Source organism: Tachypleus tridentatus, chromosome 5 (assembly GCF_004210375.1).
Source record: "Tachypleus tridentatus isolate NWPU-2018 chromosome 5, ASM421037v1, whole genome shotgun sequence".
NCBI classification, from domain to species: Eukaryota; Metazoa; Arthropoda; class Merostomata; order Xiphosura; family Limulidae; genus Tachypleus; species Tachypleus tridentatus.
In genome coordinates, this window is record NC_134829.1 from 24,192,966 (window position 1) to 24,216,496 (window position 23,531).

At 33.9% G+C, this 23,531-nt stretch overlaps 2 protein-coding genes across 2 annotated transcripts in view; both read left to right on the forward strand.

The window, feature by feature from the left end:
- LOC143250725 (frizzled-10-B-like) overlaps window positions 1–23,531 on the forward strand; it is a 255,452-nt gene that overhangs the window by 123,538 nt on the left and 108,383 nt on the right. The gene's annotated exons all lie outside the window — the stretch shown is intronic.
- Window positions 10,744–12,410, forward strand: LOC143250724 (arrestin, lateral eye). The gene has a single exon (XM_076501663.1). It carries the CDS (start codon window positions 10,799–10,801, stop codon window positions 11,999–12,001), a length of 1,203 nt encoding a protein of 400 aa, XP_076357778.1. The 5' UTR covers window positions 10,744–10,798; the 3' UTR covers window positions 12,002–12,410.

A 23,531-nucleotide genomic window follows, 5' to 3' on the forward strand; every position in this document is an offset into this window, starting at 1 on the left:
AACATCTCTCTTCTAGCAGCACATTGTTGTGTAACATCTCTCTTATAGCAGAAACAGTTTTGTGTAACATCTCTTTTCTAGCAGCAGATTGTTGTGTAACGTCTCTCCTCCAGTAGCACATTGCTGTGTAACATCTCTCTTCTAGCAGACTCATTGTTGTGTAACATCTCTCTTTTAGCAGACACGTTCTTGTGTAACGTCTCTCTTCTAGCACCACATTGTTGTGTAACATATCTCTTCTAGCAAACTCATTGTTGTGTAACATCTCTTTTCTAGCAGACACGTTCTTGTGTAACATTTTTCTTCTAGCAGTACATTGTTGTGTAACATCTCTTTTCTTGCATTACATTGTTGTGTGACATCTCTCTTCTAATAGACTCATTGTTGTGTAACATCTCTTTCCTAGCAGACTTATTAATGTGTAACATCTCTCTTCTAGCAGCATATTGTTGTGTAAAATCTCTCTTATAGCAGATACAGTTTTGTGTAACATCTCTCTTTTAGCAGCAGATTGTTGAGTGACATCTCTCTTCTAGCAGACTCATTGTTGTGTAACATCTCTCTCCTAGCAGACATATTGTTGTGTGACATCTCTTTTCTTGCAGCACATTGTTGTGTAACATCTCTCTTCTGACAGACTTATTGTTGTGTAACATCTCTCTTTTAGCAGACACATTGTTGTGTAACATCTCTTTTCTAGCGGACACATTGTTGTGTAACATCTCTCTTCTAGCAGACACGTTCTTGTGTAACATCTCTCTACTAGCAACTCTTGACAATAGTACTTATATTTTCTCATTCATACTCATACCAGAGAATCGACAGCCTTGAAAAACTTGGTTGAACTCTTCGTCAGCATTTGAAATTACTTGTTCGTTGTTAAGCACAAAATAACACAATGGGGTATCTGTGCTGTGCCCACCATGGTTATCGAAACCTGATTTTATAGCATTATAAGTTCGCAGTCGAAGGCATTTCAACAAACTCTTTTAAAGATATCAAGCACACCATGAATTATCCCTACCAGATCGCAGTCCACTTTCTGTAGTACTGTACTGATGGCCAGGGTGTACAAGAACATCTGTATCTGTGAAGAACAAACCTAACTACTTTTTGATAAACAACTGATGAGGTTTTGATACCGTCTCGGCGTTGCATGATTCTTCTAGTTTCCGCAAGACGTGCACAACTGGAAAATACATTTACTTAAACATTATCACAGATTTGCGTTTCTCCATCACGTGAAGATCAAGACAATATGCCGCGAAGATTGGAGTGGTCCTGGTGCTTTCTCTTTTAAAACTTCTTTCCTTTGAGCAGACTTTCAAAGGAATAAACCCACAGAGAACAATTCCTTAGACAATCGTACACCATTGGTATTTTGCACGACTTACCAATAACTGGGTTCCATCAGGTGTACACTACAACGCACTAAGAGTGATTTCAGATGTTTTTCACCAGTATGGTATATACAACAATTATATACTTTCTCACTGTAACTCCTCTATTATACTCTTCTGAAGTATTTGTGGAATGCAAATTTAAACATGTATGTATATTTAAAGGTTTTCAACAAGTTCAATGGTGCAAAAATTTACAGCTACAAATTCTAGCACCAAACAAACGTGGTATGTTGAGATAAAACTCCAGTTGTGTAGATAAAGCACATGACAAAATGAATCAATGTCACAAAAACAAAAACAGTTAGAGTAAAAGCAACGAATATTTATGAAGAGACCTGAGTTACAGAGTTTGTCTTCACTAAACATTAAGATAAGGAACAGAAAACAAGTTCTGTAAGGATCAAAAACAAAGTGGAAATTGGTTACAGTCTGATGGAATAGTCCACTTGTTAATGTGACATCTCACTTGTAACAATCGAGTTAAAATAATTACTTTTAAAAGCAGATCTGCTAAACCTCTCGAACAATCAGAAACACACTAAATATCTTGTACATAATTCCATGTTTTCCACTTTAAATCTGACTTTTCCACACTCACTGAATTGTTCCGGGACCTGATCTGACTCCATAAGAAGTTTGCCACACAAACTCATTGAAGGTATGCTAGTTCTGGTCTAGTCTAACAGTCTTTTAATTAAGGTTCTATAGTGTATAAAGATAGAAGAGTGAAGAATATCAACGTACTATAGAAACAGTAGACTTGATGTCACTTACAGTAGAACTACTAAAATATATTTCAGAGGAATTGTTAATGTAATTATACAGATGATGACTGCTAGATTTTCTCGAGTTAACTGAGTTGATGTGTTAACTTAACTGATGTTGTGTTTAAGTTATTGTACATAGTAGAAAGTGTTATCAATGAATATCTAGACTTTCAAAATAAACAATTAAATAATTTTGAAGTAATATTATCTCAAAAAAACACCTAGAGTTTCAGTATAGATGAACTTTTCAATAGTGTATATATAAAGTTATTTGTTTGTATTTCGTTGTCTATGTATGGGTTCTTTACTTCATATGAAAACTTCCTCAAGTTAGTGGTTTGTGTGCTCTTCTCGCAAAAGCACGACCGAAATCCAAACAAATTATTCTGAAACGAGTGTAACGTCGAATCCAATGAATAAGCCCACAAGCTACCCACACGCCTCTTACATTTATTTGATCATATATTATATGCCCATTTCTAATTTTCTAAATTAAATAATTCTTTTGTAATAGTTACTACTGGTCCACTCTCAGTTCCGTCAAGTTTCGCGAGATTACTGGCTAGACACGGTTCAAAGAACAATGGAATAGAAAAAGATGTTAACTGTTACAAGCTTAGACTGTTTAAAATAAATAACCGTGATTTTATATTACAATACGAAATCATTTTCAAAAGAAAGAAAGGGTAACTGAGATTTATGTGTGGTGGTTATAAGATCAGTAAAATGGGCCGAGTCCGTAATGTTAGGGTAGAAAACAACACATGAAATGTAACATTTTGCTGAGAACTTTTCATGCTTACTTTGAAGGTACTAGAGCCCCTACAAACAAAATTTGAAAACAGTAGACTGGAAAAAATTATTTTTAATCTTAATGTGACAATGGCCTTGAACGCAAACTTCTCAGACCGATTAATTAAATTCAGAAACAACTCTTCAATAGAAATACTTTATTAAACATGTTTGTTTGTTTGTTTTTTTGTACACGTAATGTTTACTAACATCTCGCCAAATGTCTTGAAGATACATTGAGAGAGAGTATTACGGTTTCACAAGTACATGGTAGTTACAAGAATATGCAAAATACACGAGCCCATAAATCAGTAAATAATAGAGGTTTTTCAGTGTACTTAAGTGTATTTAGGTAAATATCAGTATTAAAATGGACTATATACTGAAAGTTTAACATAAGCGTTCTAAGCGTCTTTTTCCAAACTTCCTAGACCACATAGTTCGGTCTCCAACCAACAGACGATTCTAACAACGTTACGTTAAAGAATGTTAAAATTTCTTTGGCGGGATTTCATTTTCCAGTTTTAGTACCAACTTTGTCATCATTAGATTTTTAAAAATTACTTCAAAATACAACATAATAATATATTAAAATACAATACTTTAAATAATGATATAAATGATTCATGCTGAAAAATTTCTTTGTTCTCCCTTTCCTTCGCTCTTTCTCTTTTTAATTTTTTCATTTTTTTGGCGGGATAGAAGAATGTTATGTGATTATCTTCAACCTTCTTCCTCTCTATTCACGATCCTATAAACAATTCTAAGGATGAAAAGCAGAGAGAATGTGAAAATGAGTGTGTGTTTGATTTGATTGGTCCAATTAAATGACCTAACAGTGATATACTAGTGTGACAGTTCTTGACTAAAATAGATCCAGTACAGCTGCAGAAGTCTGATTGTTACAAATACAAAAAAAAATAAAAGTTACAAAACTTTATTGTATATGATAACATACCGATGAAAAAGTACACTACAACAAGTTTAGAATTTTTCTCATGTATTATTCGTGTTGTTTTTTCTTTCTGCAAAGAATTGCACGAAGCTGATTTTATTATCGTCAAGTAGAATGAAACAAAGATAAATTCGTCATAACTTTTAGGTTGATATGAAAAGTCATTAAGTCATCTGAAGGCATTTCAATAATGCAATAGATTAGAATCTTAACTAAAAGTGAGGACCTGGCATGGCCTAGCGCGTTAAGGAGTGCGCTTCGTAATGTGAGGGTCGTGGGTTAGCGCCCAGCCTTGAGGGCGTTATAATGTGACGGTCAATCTCACTTTTCGTTGGTAAAAGAGTAGCCCAAGAGTTGGCGGTGGGTGGTGATGACTAGCTGCCTTCCCTCTAGTCTTACACTGCTAAGTTAGGGACGGCTAGCACAGATAGCCCTCGAGTAGCTTTGTGCGAAATTCCAAAAACAAACAAACTTAAGTGAAACAAATAATCAATTTCGAAACCTCGCTTTTCATTAAACGGAGTATTAGCTACCTGTAACTGAAAGAAGTATGTCTTGGTAGCTCAAAATAATTCTCATCAGGGAAGTCTTTAAATTTTCTAACATTTTTTTTGTATGTTTACTCGTATTTGATCGTGTCGTAAAAAGTTTTAAAAGAATAACCATGCAAGACATTCATAAGCACTATCTGGGAAATGTCATCCGGAATCAACTGGTTTAATTGTTATTCACCGAGATTCAGAATCTTATGTTAACTGCAGCTATAAATATCAGGTGTTACTCATTTGTGTCATCTTACGCGAAACAGTACACAAATAACACATGACAACTATTTCGTGGTTTATCACGGCTACTGAGGCATCTTTAATTAACGATTGTGAAGTCAGTATCAAAAGATTTATTTTCTTAAAATTTTACTGCTTAAATAAACAGCCAGTATGACCAAAGTGCTTTTGAGTAAATTTGTGAAAATGACGCTACCCTTATGGAGACACGAAAGAAAGGGTGCTCAACTCGTAATCTGAGGATTTCGGGTTCGAATCCCTGTCCCACCAAACAAAACATGTTTTGTCAACATAACAGTCAAACCGTGTACGTTGTACAGTACAAAACATGTTTCAGCCGTGGGAACGTTATATTGTGAGGGTTAATTCTACTATTCGTTCGTAAAAGAGTAGCTCAAGAGTTGGCGGTGGGTGGTGATGACTAGCTGCTTTTTCTCTAGTCTTACACTGTTAAATTAGGAACAGCTAGTGTAGATAGAATTGTGTAGCTTTGCGTGAAATTAAAAAAACAATAACAAACACAAACATGGTATTTAAAAAATAACTAGAGAATTAAATACAAAACATGTTTTGTACTGTACAATGTACATGGTCTGACAGTTATGTTGACAAAAGATGTTTTGTACTGTATAATGTACACGGTCTGACTGTTATGTTGACAAAACATGTTTTGTACTATACAACGTAGACGGTCTGACTGTTATGTTGACAAAACATGTTTATACTATACAATGTACACGGTCTGACTGTTATGTTGACAAAACATGTTTTGTACTATACAATGTACATGGTCTGACTGTTATGTTGACTGATGCAGTCAATTGTTGCTCTGAAACAGTGACGTTTTTCTTTTAGATTTAAAGTATGTTCATCTACTATTTCTGCTCGAACTCATAATTTGGAATTCTTGATACAACAGTTGTCTTTGACGATATTAAGTACAATGAGAACAAAGAATTGATTCTGTTATGCATTTAAATATCGGCTGAGAAAAGTATACAACACTGTTGTCTGTCATAGGAGACAGCGAAATAAAGCAACAATCCGAAGAGAAAGTAGTTGTCACCAAGACGCTATGTTCCAGATCTGAGGCTTGTGTGACATGATCTGCTTTATGTGATTAATCTTGTTTACAACCAGTTGCAAGACTGTGATCTTGTTAAATGTTGATCTGTTTCACATTTAAAAACAACAAAGGACTTACATTGTTCTTCAGTTCCGTAATGATGAAGTTTTTCCAAAAAAACATTGGTAGAAATGGGAATAAAAATATGTTTTTTTTTCTAGAACAACACATTATTTCACGAAAACATAAAATGTTTCATGCTCAGGGTTTAAGCGAAGCTCTTATTGAACTTACAGAGAACTGCAAAGTCAGTTTCTAACCTCCCCCCCCCCTCCCGAAAACAATCTGTCAATACAGCCATTGAATCAAAGAGAAATTTTAGCAATTAATACAGCTCATTACTCATTTTGGTGGATTACAACTTGTTAAAGCTAAGCGACGATCTACAAATAAGTTTATCAGACATCGAGGTTACTGATACCAGTACAACAAAGCCAAGTGAAGGATTGCAGGTTCCTTCAAGGAGTCTGACTAAATTTACTTCTAAAAGTGTGCTGGAACACACACATGTACAAGAACAAATAAGTATCGCCATTTTTTGTCACATCTAGAATTCTGATAACTTTGTCCATCATCGTTCCTGTTGACGAACCTTTCACAAAATTAGACATGGAAAAGTAACGAGTGGCTTAACCTTAATGAAAGTAAGACACTGTAAAAGTTTAATAAATGCAATGTTTTGAGTGGGCTTCAGTAGATGTAACTTGGCTCGTAGTTCCATGGTTTTATTACGCACCTGATAGAGAAACTTGTAAGTATGGTCAACTAAATAATTACTTTTAAAGGGCGGGAGAAAGCTCGTGCCGTCCTCCATAAGAATGCTTTTCTTCTTGTAATTTAATAAAATCACGCTAAGTTCAAGACCCATGGTTTATCGTTGCAGTCACAGAGTAGCCTGGTAGTGTATTGTTGCAGCTGCACAGTGATCCCGTGGTATATTGTTGCAGCTATGCAGTGAATAAAAATAGTTATTTCAAAGTAATAACGCGTTGTCCCAAAAATATAAATGATTTAGAATGGATATTGCAATCGTGAATATTCAGAAATTATCGTAATTATTAACGTTCACGGTTATTTAATTCACCCTGATGGCTTATAACGCTAAAAATCTGGTTTTGATATCTGCAATTGATGAGCATATTGTGTAACTTTGCGCTTAAAACAAACACATTATTATTTAGTATAACATTAATATATATAGCGTATTAGTTACTTCTTATAATATATTGTTGATAACATTCGAATTCCCGTCGCACCAAACATGTTCGCCTTTTCAGCCTTGGTGGCGTTACAATGTGACGGTCTATCCCACTATTCGTTGGTAAAAGCGTAGCCTAAGAGTTGGCGGTGGATGATGATGACTAGCTTCCTTCCCTCTAGTCTTACCCTACTAAATTAGGGACGGCTAGCGCAGATAGCTCTCGAGTAGCTTTGCGTGAAATTCAAAACAAACAACAACAAACACCAGGGCCCAATATTTACTCTACCCCCATGGCACGACAGTATGTCTGCATACCCATACCACTAGAGACCTGGTTTCAATACCTGTGGTGGGCAGAATACAGATAGTCCATTGTGCGTAATTCTAATTATCAAACGAATAATCATTTATTGTGGATATTTCAGTAGTAAATATTCAGAAAGTATCATAATTCCTGGTGTTAAACCTTTTATTAATAAAGAGCACATATGCTATTACACCTACTTGATCCTTAGTTTAAATTATCACAGCTACTGCGTTTGCCCACACTAACCAATATGTAATTAATTAAGATGGTTTAATTGATCAATTGTTTGAAATTAAACACAAAGCTACAAAATGGGCTATAAGTGTTTTGCCCACCAAGGGGATCGAAACCCGGATTTTAGTGATGTGAGTCTAAAGACATACAGCTGTGCCACTAGGGGATTAATTAAGATGAATATTGTAGCAAATGATTCTCAGAAAACATCTAATTTACAGTATCGTCCACCACTAATCCTAATAAATATGTAATTAGTTAAGATGAATATTATACAGAAAACATCAGTTACCTATCAGTGCTCTTTGCTAATTAATGTGCAATTAATTAAGGTGAATAATGTAATAATTGACATTTAAAAAGACTCAGAATTACTACTGAATAATGCTGATTTATATCTTTAATATAACAAATTTAAGATTCTATATTCCTTAGTCACAGCAAAAACAGCTGACATTTCTCAAAACGTTTCTGATGAAATTATTTTAAGTTCCTACTCTGTAATTTTTTACAGTAGTTCTACAATACATGGAAAGACTTGTAGACGTCGCTTGTGAACGCTGTTATCTGTATTATTAAATTAACGCTGAGTTCAAGAGTATCTTCCTATTGCAGGAAACCTTATTAACGTTGCACAATATTTTATGTGGCCTTTATGAACACCATTATCTTTCCTAATCCAATTTGCACAGCTTATTAGTGTTTTGTACATAATGCCGAAGAGTATTGGTAAATTTTTAACCATTCAACTTTAACTTCATCCAGGATTGTTATTAACTATAACCACTCATGAAACACCAGAATATCGAATAATAAATAATACATGTTTTTAAGTTAATCTAACATTGAGATTCCGCACAAACTAGTTTCTTCACAGATGTCATAGAATGTAAAAAAAACAACATAAAAGTTTTATTCTTAAATTTTTATCATGGTTTGTTTGTTATTAAGCACAAAGTTACACAAATAACTATCTCTGCCCTGCCTACTACAGGTATCAAAATCCAGTTTTTAGCATTATAAGTACGCACACATACCACTGTGCCACAGGGGGGGGGCGCTTATTATCGTGGACACATATGCTTCGTTTGTGGACCCATAGTTTCAAATTCGATAGAAACTATGTATTTGCTAATAATTTTATGTAGTACATGAAACATTTATGTTAATAATCTGATATAAGCTTCGTTAGAAAAAACTGCCAACCTTAAAGATAGGCAATTATTTTTTTTTTTTTACTGGCACACAAACATACACGTGGGACGTCTTGCATAGAATAATACTTAAGAGAAATTTGTCAAATAGTACATAGATGAGTGAATTGTGTCGAATTTGGTTTAATCGATTATAAATATATATCTTAAAATAGAATGATCAAATCTGCTACTCGAAACAAAAGTAGCCCAGCATACGTTAGCATACTGGCAGATTAAACATTTCTAAGCAAAGCGCTTTAGTGTTTTTGGAATTAAAACCACTTTTGCCACGTAAATTTAAACTGGTATGTTATGTATACAAATGTTTAGTTTGCCCATATTTATGATAAATATTTTAAACTTGTTCTTATAATTTTATTATTATTAAAGAAGATATACTGTTGCGTGTATTGTTTGTTTTGGAATTTCGCGCAAAGCTACTCGAGGGCTACCTGCGCTAGCCGTCCCTAATTTAGTAGTGTAAGACTAGAGGGAAGGCAGCTAGTCATCATCACCCACCGCTAACTCTTGGGCTACTCTTTTACCAACGAATAGTGGGATTGATCGTCACGTTATAACGCCCCCACGGCTGAAAGGGCGAGCATGTTTGGTGCGACGGTGATTCGAACCCGCGACCTTCAGATTACGAGTGGAACGCTTTAACCCATCTGGCCATGCCTGGCTCTGTTGTGTGTAACATATAGAAGGAAAACGAACATAGGTCTTAACATGAAACATTGTTTAGCTAAAAAAAAGTGTACATATATTTTTTCACACATTTCAGAGTGGCACATAACCGTCTCTAATTTCGAACTGAGAAATAACAAGTAATCAGTAGCCACAAAAATCTTTTGAGATTGTCCCTTATCTTATCGTATAAGAGTATTGACCGTAAAAGAATAAAATACTTTGTGGCAACAGGACGCTAACCATGAACCCTCGGACTTAAAGTCCGTAAATATCAACCACTAGGCCCTCATCATATGTTTCTCTTTGGCATCGTTTTATGTTTTATGGAAGCTAATAATTTACCACATTGAAAAATGTTTGCTTATGGTTTTATACTGTAATACATTTGTGGCTTAGCAAAAATTTTTCAGGCTCACGAAGCTAAATATCCGGTTTCGATATCCGTGATAGGCTGGTCAGAGATAGCCCACTGTGTAGCTTTAAGCTTAGTAACAACCAAACAAACCAACAATTGTCTGGAAGAGATACAAAACTTTAAGAAAAACGAAGTAAATCGTAGATTTGCTATAATTTTTGACAGTTGTTTAGACACAAAAATATTTTTAACCCATGAAATAAACATGTTACAAAAACTTGTAAAACATTTCCTTTAGTTTAACAGCTCAACTTTCATACACTCTACCGCTTTCAGTTTTTTTATAAATTTCGTCATTTAATACATATTGAAAGAATACCTGAAAACTTAAAATAAAAATATTTTTCTTAGGGTATAAATAGATAAGAATCGAGATTAAAAACAACAACAAATAATATTTTTAATGGCTAGAAAGAAGTTGGTAATTTTAAATTAGTGTTATTGATCATGCTTGTGTTGTCCATTCATTTAGTTTTATTCTATATAGTGTAATATTTATGTCTATTTTACTTTAATCCTATTGTATCAGAATTACTTTTCCACTGTCTTCCAACTTACTTTTCCACTGTCTTCCAACTTACTTTTCAGCTGAACTATACTACATGAAGAACGACAGTTAGCTTTCTCAATATTTCATTTTTACCTACAGTTTAATAACGTTTTCGGTTCATCCAATCCAAATATCTAAAGGTACGACAAAAAGTATGTGCACCGAAAAAGAACAGGACTGGCCGGAGATGAAACCCTATAACGTCGGCTTTTCTGCAACGCTATAGCTTATCTTGCTAATCAGCTTTTGCTGATGTCAGGAAAATGACATCAGCGAAACATATTGCGTTTGCAAACCAGTATATAAAGACAAGTCAACTTTGAAAACACAACTTAAAACTCACTAGTGTTATTAGAACAAAGCAAAACGGCAACCTAATGATTCCCCTACTGTCCCTCTTTTACATTGTTGCCGTCAAGGTCTTCAAGAAAACTGCTCCTAATGGTAAATTAACTGTTTATCTCGGCAAACGTGACTTCGGGGATCATGGAAGCTACTGTGAACCGGTTGAAGGAGTTGTATTGGTGGACAACGATTATCTCAAGGGGAGAAAGGTTTTTGGACAAGTGACCACCACCTTCAGGTATGGACGAGAAGAGGACGAAGTTATGGGTCTCCACTTCAGCCGACAACTTTATCTAGCCCTAGAACAAGTTCTCCCCAAGAAAATAAAAGAAGACCCTTCCGATTTTCAAAATCGTCTAATACGTAAGTTGGGAACATCGGCCTACCCATTTACTTTTGCCCTGCCAGAAAATGCACCTCCTTCTGTTACCCTTCAACCAGGACCGGAGGATCAAGGACGACCTCTAGGTGTGGAATACGAATTGAAGTTATTTATTGCCGAAACTGAAGACGAAAAGCCTCACAAACGTAATTCCGTTTCCATGGCTATTCGTAAACTTCAGTATGCTAAATCAATTCAGTTACCTAAACAGCCTAGCGCTCTGGTAAGCAAGGGTTTTATGATGAGTCCCGGCAAATTGCAGCTGGAAGTAACCCTCGATAAAGAACTTTATTTCCACGGAGACAAGGTGAGTGCTAATGTCACTATTTCTAACTACTCCAAGAAGACAGTAAAGAACATTAAAGTTGCTGTGGTGCAGAACACAGAGGTCACCATGGTCAACGGTCACTTTCATAAAACCATAAGCAGTATCGAATCTAAGGAAGGGTGCCCCATAACACCAGGAGCAACCTTGTCTAAAGTGTACACTCTACTTCCTCTGGCTTCCCAAAATAAAGACAAACGAGGGATTGCTCTTGATGGAATGCTCAAAGAAGGTGACACTAACTTAGCGTCTTCCACTCTCAATTCTACTGGAGATGCTATAGGTATTGTCATATCGTACGTTATTAGAGTTCGTCTCTACATGGGTGCCATAGGGGGAGAGCTTGTTGCAGATGTTTCATTCAAACTAGCCAATCCCGAGCCAGTCCCTGTGGTCCCTGGTAGCCAAGAGAGTAAAGCACAGCAGGAGAAAGCAAGAATGAAGAAGCAACTGAGCAGAGAAATGAGTACTGACTTGATCGTTGAAGATTTTGCCAGAAGGCGTCAGTTCAGTGAAGATAACGAGTGATAATACGTTATATTAACTATTTACTTCTTTTCTTATAATGTTATAAATGAAGAGAAATAGATATTCTTCTTTCCATTACTCTTAGTTATATTGAAAACTTAATACTTTAATATTTCTTTTAGGTAATAAAGAAATGTTGTAACATTAATTAACAAAACGACTCTTAATGTGTAATTCATTGTATGATTAAGAATAGCTGATAAATTAATCAATTTAGGCTTAAGAGCGGTTATGAGTTTAAATTGTAACTAGCGTAAAACTTCTGAAATATTTTATATTATTATGTATTTCACAGAATAATAACATTTATTTCAATACAAATGTTGAGGAAGTTCATTAACTTCAGAGATATGAAGGAATCGTGCATGTTATTTATATTCGTATAATAAAAATAAAGAATTTATGTTCATGTTGTGCCTGCAACTTATATCCATGATAACGATCTCACTGAAGTTGGCAATATCCTTATAAAACACAGGAGATGAGAAAATTTCAGTAAAATTATAGTCTCATAATAACCATAAAAATATTCAAAGAAAACTGAAAAAGGAACTTGTTTTTCCTGAGAAAGAGTGAATTTTATTTTATGATTAATAAAGTTGACAGGTTAATTTTTATGTTGTTAATAAAATAGTTCTGTCTTCACAGAATAATGTACATTCTTGATTTCGCATTGAATTGTACACACACACACACATGCATATATGTAAAATCTTGAGCTAGAATAGTTAGAACTAAATTTTATCTTCACATTGGTTAATTGTACGATCACGTGATGAAGGTAAGAGGTAACCAAGACTACGTGGGCTCTTGTTCTCAGTAACGATTATCCAATATGAAGAACTGAATGGTGGCCGATGACATTTTGTATTCACTTCATCTATCTAGTGTACATGTTTCTCTCATAGTGACTACAAAGCACGTTTACACCAATATTATGTTTGCTAATTTTTACTGTAATATAGATCCAAGTTCAGGGTTACTGATGGAAAACGTTTTAGAATAACCAAGTAGACTTGTGTTCTTACTGATTGACTTGTGTTCAGGGTTACTGCTGGAAAACGAAGTTCTCCAGACTAGAATAACCAAGTAACTCACGATAATGAAATTGTAGCTTGAAATGGAGCTCCCTTGAATTTAGGCTTTGAGATTAAACACTTTTCAGAATACTAAGTTTGTTTATTATACCGTCACTTCACTATAAATTCCCCTCCGTGGATTCAGCAGGTAGACCGATGTGGCTCTGCCATATGAAAACACAAACACACCATAAATTCATTTTACATTCTTCAGTAATGAAAATGAGAACAGAGTACTCTTAAAAGTTACTAGTTACTTTAAAGTTACTAAGTGAGGAAACGCTAATTAGGTAAGGAATGATATTAGATAACTGGTCAGAAGGTGGGTAGTTGACAGTAAGAGATGGGTGTGTTTTAAGTATTGAGAGAAAGATGAAAAAATTAGTCATGTGAAATTAATAATAAGGCACTAAGATGACTATTTTACTTACGTCTTAAAAGTTGAAAGCTTTTATCGAGATAAATATCGTGATGTAGTGTATCTCCTAGACATTGTCTGTAACATATATATGCTCAGTAATTTCTTGAAAGAAAACGATGTTTTTGTTTTTTTAGCTCATCCCAATGGATAACGATTATCAGCTGTAGATTAGTTTGAAGCAATATATTGTATTGAATAAAGGGATAAATAGCCAGCAACGTTATATTAAAATATTGCGAAATTCCTTCAGAACAGAATCAGTTTATGTCTTCTATATACCGTCACATTTTTAGAACGTTATATTAAAATATTGCGAAATTCCTTCAGAACAGAATCAGTTTATGTCTTCTATATACCGTAACATTTTTAGAACGTTATATTAAAATATTGCGAAATTCCTTCAGAACAGAATCAGTTTATGTCTTCTATATACCGTCACATTTTTAGAACGTTATATTAAAATATTGCGAAATTCCTTCAGAACAGAATCAGTTTATGTCTTCTATATACCGTCACATTTTTAGAACGTTATATTAAAATATTGCAAAATTCCTTCAGAACAGAATCAGTTTATGTCTTCTATATACCATCACATTTTCAGACTATCTAACGATTAGAAAAGTGATTTAAACACAAAAATTCAACATCTTATTCAGACCAGACTCGTTAAGCAATAAATATTTTATTTTTATCAAAACTTTAAAACAATTAGGATTAAAAACAATAACCAACACAATTTCACTTTTGCTAATTCTGGAGCAAGAGAATCCAGTTCTGCTTTTCATCCTTATAACTCGTGCAACTTTAATGACAAACATTTGAAAGTTGATGAAGATATCTTATTTCTAGATGACTACCAAATCAGGAACTTCAATATGTGCTTATAGTTTAAATTACTAATAGAAATTTTGAGATTATTACTTTTTAAATATATTAAATACATAAATGATCACTAACTACAATTATCCCTAACATATTAAAATATTTTCAAGCACATAAATCAGTAAATTGTTTCGTTTTATTTCACGTATTATGCATGGCTTTTTTTTATTATAATGACCATTAACAACGTGCATACCATACAGTCTATGTTTTTAATTGTAGGACATCTAATCAAGATAAGTTAACACTAATGTGTTTCAATACATACTTACTGTTCTAGACTAATAAGTAAGACAAGCCAGCTTGTAGTTTGTATATTACACAATGAATAACTTCACATTTGGCCGTATTCCAACACTGGTAACTCAGGTCACCGTGGTCACTACTCCAGGTGAGCTAAAAGAAGTCCATCTTTAATATTTCATTCTATTGATAAATATAACAAAACAAACGAATAAAATAATAAAACAAACCTGCAATTCAGTCCTTGCAATTTGTTTGTCTGTTAAAAGCAAAGCCATATCAAGTAACCTACAATGTCTATCGATGGGAATAGAACCTAGAATTTTAGCGTTATAATATAAGTCGTAAGATACTTCAATCTTTACATAGAGAAAAAATATTATAAATACAAGTGACTATAAAACGTGTTTAGAAACTTAATATATCCATATAGTGGTTTAATTCTTCAGAAACCCCGATTTCATACACAAACTTCACATATCCACACAATGTTTAAATTTTACCGAAAGTTAGTTGTTTCTTTAATAGAGGAAAAGTTCTTAATACTTTATAGTCAACGTATAAGTTACAAAATATTTTGATTCTCTATTCATCATTTCCTTACCTTAAGTGGGTAGATTTTCAGTGAATTAATTTTTACTTTAAAACCAACAGAATTAAAGGAAAACAAAAATTTTCTTACTTTGAAAATATTCGTCCGTCTTCTTGATTTAAATGGACAGCTGAAAGAATTTCGTTGTGGGGCTTTTCAATTCCCGAAACTAACAACTGAAATTTCAAGAAACAAAAGAAAAACAGAAATAATGGAGGTTTGTTTGTTTGTTTTTGAATTTCGCGCAAAGCTACACAAGGGCTATCTGTGCTAGCCGTCCCTAATTTAGCAGTGTAAGACTAGAGGAAAGGCAGCTAGTCATCACCACCCACCGCCAATTCTTGGGCTACTCTTTGACAAACGAATAGTGGGATTGACCGTAACTTTATAACGCCCCCACGGTTTAAAGGGCGAGCATGTTTAGCGCGACGGGGATGCGAACCCGCAACCCTCAGATTACGAGTCGCACACCTCAATACGCTTGGCCATGCCGGGCCCGAATAATGGAGGCATGAGAGAATTATAATTGTCTTTACAACATCGTAACATGAGATAAATAACATCATCGTTAAACTTTTCTTCATTGTTTTATTAGGGTTCAAAGCTGAATCTTACAGTTGTGACAAAACAAAATTAGTTTGAGAACTTCAGAACACGAATATTATCTAATCTTCAAAATTATATACATTACTAAGTAAGAAAAAATGTTTACAAAATGACGTTAAACTTAACATACTGAACTTATGAGTTAAATAAAACATGAAGAACTTCTAATTACCACAATTATAGATCAATACAGTTTCTTTTCATAACCTAGAACCATGTAATAGAAAATTAAATGGAGATATATGATATGTATAATATATGGAGATATATAATAAAAGAAGTCAGTGTATTAGCTTATTATTAGATTAACGAACTCTCATGGTATAATTAAATCACATTCCTACCTTTGCAGAATAACCAAGTTCCTTGTGTAATAAAATATCTTTATTAATTTTATCAGCTGGAAGTCTCATGTTATATACAGTTTTCTCCTGATTCAAAAATCCAAACTCCTTTGTGGTTCTTTCATTGTCTAAAGTAAATCTCTTGAGGTCAAAATAGTCTACAACTTTTCTTCGATTTTCAAAGTTTCTACTGTTAACAATCCTACTGTTTTCTACAATTATCTCTCGATGTTCGTTTGTCTCAAACGTTCTCCGATTTACATTAACTATCATTTGAGGATAACACATGTTTCTTGACCTCCGACTTTCCAAAGCTCTAATTTCCAAACAATATCTTTGAATGTTATCATATTTTTCGACACGAAGTCTTCCAAAGCCCTTACTATATTTTAGTTTTCTTATTTCTACAGCTCTAACTTGAAAGCCATACTTCCGATTTGTTCTCCGGCTTTCCCGAATCATAGATACCGGATTATCTCTTTTACCATTAACTCGATTTTTCAAATTTCGCCATCGCGTTTGTGTTATTTCTCGAAGCTCCAAAACTCTTGTTGTCCTTGCACTTCTCCCTCGATTTTCAAAACGTCGAATGTTAATTCTACTTGATTTGTATAATATGTAACTTTTCACAACTGTGCTTTCTGAGTGACGAATATCTGATAGTGACGTAATTTCCAGAGAGCTGGTATCAACATGGTGTCTATAATTTGTACTCTTTTGTTCCGAATCCCATCTTTCTGTAGCTCTTATATTTTTCAAAGTCTTGGTTTCATACATTCCTCTGTCTGCCTTTCTTGTGATTTTAAGAGACCCGATCTCATAATCTTTCAGTTCAGTTTTAAAGCGTTTATTTGAGATCCTGGTTTGAAAGTATTTTCTCTCTTCTAATGCTCGTCTGTCAGAACAACGTTTAACAGCTATTCTACGATTTTCCATAGCTTTAGTTTGAAAGTCACCACTCACAGATATTTGTCTCATTTCTGGTTTGTTTCGACAACTGCGCTTTAGCTGTATACTCTGTTCATTCAAATATCGTCTTTGTGAAAGTTGATGTTGCTCCAAAACCATGATTTCATATTCGGTTCTTTGTGCGTTGAGCCTTTCATATCTAAGTAATTTGTAATAGCCTCCTTCGTTTAGAGAAATAGTTTCAGAATATCTCCCACTTGTTCTTGTAAACGGTTGTAACGTTCTATATTGTGAGTTACTTCTATCACTTCGCCGGTTTTTTGACGTTTCGCTGTTCGTAGTTTCTACATTTTCTAGATCTCTTGTCTTGGAGTTATCCATTAGAATTACTTTTTGTTTATTCAGAAGAAACCTACGATGTAAATTACGTCTTATGTTTGTAATGACGTATTTAAAAGTTTTCAGAAATAATCATGCCCTTCATTTATTCTGTGGACTTCTAAACACCTAGTTTGAGTGTTTCGTATTTTGATTCTAGTTTGCAGTTCACTTGCATGCTGTGGTAAATCATGCATCTGTTTGAGTCTTCGGTTTTCCCCACCTCTAACTTGAGAAACACATCTCTCATTTGTCCTACTGTAACCTAATATTTGCTTTTCTGAACCATTCCTCTTGTTTCTTCTTATAGATCCCAAAGTCCGAGTCTGAGTCACGACTCTTTCAAGTGGTTTGTCTTTCTGAAACACTAAGAACGTTTATTCTTTGAATTTTCGAAGTTCTAATCTGTAAAACACGCCTCTCATTTAAACTACTATCATCGAAAGTCTGTCTTTCAGTAACGAGAATCTTATTTTTTTTTAAAGTTTCCAAATTCTTATTTTGATACTCGCGTCCTTCAAGTGTTTTGGGGTATTCCCCTGTTTGTCTGTCCACAATATGTCTCTCGCTGCTTTTTCAGTTTTCCATGGTATTACGTCCGTCAAATGACAGACTTATTTCTCCAAGTAGAACCATCGCGTCTCTCGAGTGTCCTACGCCATTCTGGTGTTTGATTCTGCATAATGCGTTTCTCATTTGCTCTTCGATATCCTATATTTCTGCTATATCCTTCTGAGTCACGCATCTTGTTTGTTTTCATTTTCTTAAATTTCTAGTTTCAGACTTGCGTCTGTCGAGTGTTCTGTGGTGTTCTTCAGTGTGTCTTTCAGAAATGCTTAGTTTGTTATTTCTTTCATCTTCTGGAGTTATAGTTTGAGAAACACGCCTCTCATTAAACTTAATGAATTCTTGCTTATTCATTTCAGACTCATCCATCGTTTTTATTCTCATGTTCTCTACAGTCTTTTTTCTACAGTTTCAGGCTCTCGTCTTTCCAATTTTCTGTAATGATCACCTCTTTGTGTTTCCACAACACGTTTCTTGTTTGTTTTCCTGCTGTTCAACCTTCTACTTTGAGAAACAAGTCTATCATTTGATCTAATGCTATTCAATGTCTGCCTGTCAGAGTCAGACGTTTTGGTTCTTTTAAGGTTCTTGAAAGTCTCAGTTTGAAAGTCGTGGTTTTCGTTTGATTTGTGCCAATACAATGTTTGCATTTCAGAATCATTCATTTTCGTTTCTTTCCACTGTTCAGTGTTAAAATTCCTCCTGTCCATTGTTCTTCTATCTCCCAGAAACATGTTCTCAGATACTTTTCTTCGATTTTCCAAATTTCCACTTTCAGAATTATATTGCTGTTGCGTTCTTCGGTTTTTTACGACTATGTAAACAGCACGTCGGTTTCCTAAAGCTCTAGTTTCTTACACGCTTCTTATGGAAATCGATTTGTTTTCCATATTTTTTCTATATAATTGATCGCTATTAGAAAATTCAGAATCTTTAATAGCTGTGTGTTTAGAGTTACGTCTGCTAATTATTCTTTGACTTCCCAAAATTTTCCTTTCATTATTTTTCTCAGTATTCCTGAAAAAAATGGACCCGTTTTAGAAATAAATCTATAAATTGTAAGTTTGTGCAGAAACTCAATAGAAAGAGACAACATTAATATTTTTTTATATTCACATTTTAAATATATTACGAGGGAAAAGCAGAATAAAAACTGATTGTTTCTATCAGTAAGAACCATAGGCCTGGCACGGTCAAATGATTAGGGGCGTTCAACTCATAATCACTTGGTCTCGGGTTCTAGTCTGTTCCACACCAAATATGCTCAACCTTTTCGCCGTGAGCATATAATAATATTACGTCCTACACCACCGTTTGTTGTTGTAAGAGTACTTCAAGAGTTGGATGACGGGTGGTGATGCCTAGATACCTTCCTTTTAGTTATACACTATTTAATTAGGGATTGTTAGCGCAGATAAACCTCGTGTAGCTTTACAACAAATTCAAAACCGAACAAATTAAGAATTACATTAATATACTTGTAAACAAAGATAGTGTTGAAATTATCTTCCTTCTTTCTTTAAACTCTAACCAAAAGTGTTTCAACAGTTAAAAAATAATATGGTAGTAAAACATCAGACACGAACAAACTGAGTGCATTACTTACCAAATTGTTAGGGGTTAGTTATTCAGTATCTTTTCCTTTCGTTGTTTCTGTTTGGAAGGGTAGCTGGATATGTTTACACTAAAGTACAGTTGATCCTAGATTCCGTCCTGAAAGACGTCTCCTTTTATTGAGATTTGTTTGGCTAGAGAGCGTCTTGGTAACGAATGTTGTGAGTCTGCGCGTTCCTTATCTTCTTCCACAGAAAACTTCTCAACAAGAAAACCTACACACTTCTCCTGCAAGACGTTACAGTTAATCCGCTTGTGGTTTGGTTGAGCACGATAATCTGGCCAGTAATCAATCGTTCTTGGTCTAATTTTAGCACTGATTGTTTAATGAAAGTTTTCAGAAATTTGATTGATCTCTTTCAATATGGATTATCACTTCAGATGACCGCTTTACTTTTAACTTCATTGGATTTAAGATGAATGAAGTATATTCTACTTCTACGGAAGAATTACACATGTTAGAACAGATATTTCAGTATAAAGGTTCAGAATTAATGTAATCGTATTGGATGATGAAGAGAGAATACATATTTAATAATTACACACAAAACTGTTAAACTTATAAACTATTTGTTCTGTAATAATAACATATAGCTATATGAAATCTATAAATTTTGTTTAGAATCATTTAGAAATAACATGTGATGTTTCCAAATAGATACCACATGTTAAGTATTTAATTTTATCTCATAAAAAGCAGTTGTTTACATTTGTTATACTTCCCCCCTCATGTCCTTCAACAACACGAGTTCAGTGATTTCAATACAATGTGTTTCAGGTGCAAGACTTTTTCGAATTTGATTGAAAATAATTCCAGTTTTTTTCCAAATACTTTCATTTCTAGAGAACGAAACGATGAGAACTTTATCTTCCAATAAACTAGAGCAGCACTGTCATTTCTATATTCCGTTAAAAGACTTCTAACAAAAAGTTTCACTGCAGAAAATATCACAATCCATAAGTTATAAAATGGCCAGCGAAATCTATGGGCAGTTTACTAGTTGTCGTGAACTTTTGCCCGAAAGAATATCTATTGAAAAAGAACATTCACATTAAATATTAGAAAATAATTATTAGAACTGAGAATAGAAAGACCAATCAGCACTGTCGAGAACAGGAGGCGTTTGTAATAATTTTATTTCCTGAGAGGCTTAATATACTCAAAATCGTCTGAGAAAGTTTCTGAAACTCCAGTTACCATATCCAGACTTTTCTGAGAAGAAATAATGTTTCTCGACACGATTCTTTCCTTATAAACCGGGTTTCACTGACCGAGGTGGATACATCGTAAATAGTGCGTTGTGTAACATTTTGAATTTTAAACAAATTCTATCTTTACATTAAAACTCTGACGATATTCATTAATTTATTTAAAGTTACTCTATTCAACAATTTAAATCACAATTCATTTATATTTACTGATTTTGTATTCGTTTCTCTTAACTTTTTAATAACATTATTTTGTATCTTTTGTTTGTTTTGTTTCCAGTGAAAGTTTAATGCTATTAAACTAATCTCCAATACGTTTCTTCTAAACTTTAATCTCTAAGTACCAATATCTGTTCATGTGAATCATCTTGCTTTACAGTAATAATAAAACAAAAATTTTATCCATAAGAAAAGACGTTTTTCTAATACGAAAAAATTATCCAAGAGAAGGGACAAAAAACATTGAATAAAGTCGTCACAGAATTCTGATAAATAACTGATTAAAATGAACGGTATATTCACACTCGTGTTGTACGTTTACAGTTGTGTTTTTCGTGATACAAGTGCATTCTTTCGTTTTGTATGAATACATGTGTTTATAAACTAAAATGGTTATGCAATAATTTTTAAGAACTTTGAAAAATTATTCATTTAGAAAAACATATTATGTGCTTTTACATGATTTCTGCAAAAGACATTCTGTGTATTTTGTCGGTCTCTCCAAACATCAACTTTCCCACAACAATCAGATTGCGACATGTAAATGTCGTACGATAGAGGATGATTTATTGTTTTAAGATGCTTTCCATCAGCTAGCGTGAGATGTGAGAACTAATTTGTTTCAATTCAGTTCAACACGATCAACACATGTGCATTCAGCAATAAATTCTTTTTAAATATTACCTATAGTTTAATAACAGTCACGAGAAGTTGAAAGTGTGTTTTTATTCAAGTGACGTTGATATTTCATAGACTGGTTTTTAAATGATTATGATATATTTTAATAACGAATTATTCGTTGCAATATCCAGAACATAACATTCTTCTGTTTGGAATGTTTATAATTCGTAGATTTAAGGATATATTGCCAGTGTACTTTTAAACAGACTTTTACGTTGTCAATTATTGGTACTAAATTACTTGTATAAATTAATGGTCCGTATCGTAAATATGTGATATGCTAAATATCTATTCGTTGAAATAATTCTAAATTTCAACTATATCATTTTCAAAAGACGCCCCCTACTCATGACTTTTAACATAACTCTTTTAAAAGTTTTTGTAAAAATGATGTTTCTTTATAAAGTAACGTTATTTTGCCACGAACTACAGATTTGTTACAACCTGTCCAATCAGTACAATTCTAAAAAAACTATGCCAAAATTTTAAAGCCTTTTAATGTTAAGAACCAGACTCAATATCGTCGATAGTTATTGATAAAAGCTGTTTGTAAACAATGCGCTTAGAAAAATAGTACTTCCGTTTTGAACTTGTACAGTCTCTACAACTTAGGGACAATCTTTTGATGTCATTAGAGAAGAGTATGTCCATTCCTCATTCAAAATAACAAAAGTCTCTCTGATGTCGAGTGCCATTAATAAATATAAGATTGTTTGTTTGTTTTTCAGTACAGAGCGACCCGAAAAGCTATCTGTACTCTGTCCAACACAGGTATCAAAACGCAGTAATTCGCGGTATGAAACCAGAGACATGCAACTGTGCAACTCGTGTATAAATATAAGATGTAGGTATTCTAAAATACTGAGGTTAGAACTAACTTAAGAAATATTATAAACTAGGATACATCTAATTTCAAGATATCCCCTCAGAATTCAACTAGTGTTTCCCTAGATATTATTGTACATTAAGACGAAAGTATTTTCCATCAGAGGCCCGGCATGGCCAGGTTGTTAAGGCACTCGTAATTCGAAAGTCGCGGGTTCGATTCCACCTTCACACCAATCGTGTTCGTCCTTTCAGCCGTTTGGGCGTTATAACGTAACGATCAATCCCACTACTCGTTGCACAAGAGTTGGCGGTTGGTGGTGATGACTAACTGCCTTCACTCTAGTCTTACAATGCTAAATTAGGAACGGCTAGTGTAGATAGCCCTCGTGTAGCTTTGCGCGAAATACAAACCAAACCAATCCCATTTCATTAGCACGTGCCAAAACCCATGTCACTATATCCAGCACCAAGTTTTTCTGATCCGAAATTCTTTCTCTTTAATGTCCAGCAAGATAAGTACTTTTCTCAGCCCTGATTCTCTTGCATACAATATAATTAATTAGACCACTTTCAATCACTGGTAGAGATACGATATCTTGTCTTGTATGTGAAGAGCGCTGCATTCTCATGGCATTGCTGCTAATTCAAGTGATTTTACTAAAAGTCCAATTAAGCATGGAGCAAAATAAGAGCATTTCAGTTACAGTTCAGAAACCTATGAGTAGTTAACTGGTATTTCTATTTGGCAATGTTTTTCAAATGACATTCATTTTGCCTGCTTATTGCTAAAATGAAATGAGAGAATTTTATAAGTTATAATTATATATATATATATGTAAACCATGGAGGTTCAGAAAGAGGTTTACCGTTTTCTTCTACAAAATAAGAAAAACTGAATATAAATAAAAACCAGTCCTATTATTTCTCATCATTGGCCTATTATTATGTTTTTGTTATA

Coding starts and splice junctions, on each gene's coding strand:
- LOC143250724 (XM_076501663.1), top strand. CDS start 10,799: ATGATTCCCCTACTGTCCCTCTTTTACATTGTTGCCGTCAAGGTCTTC.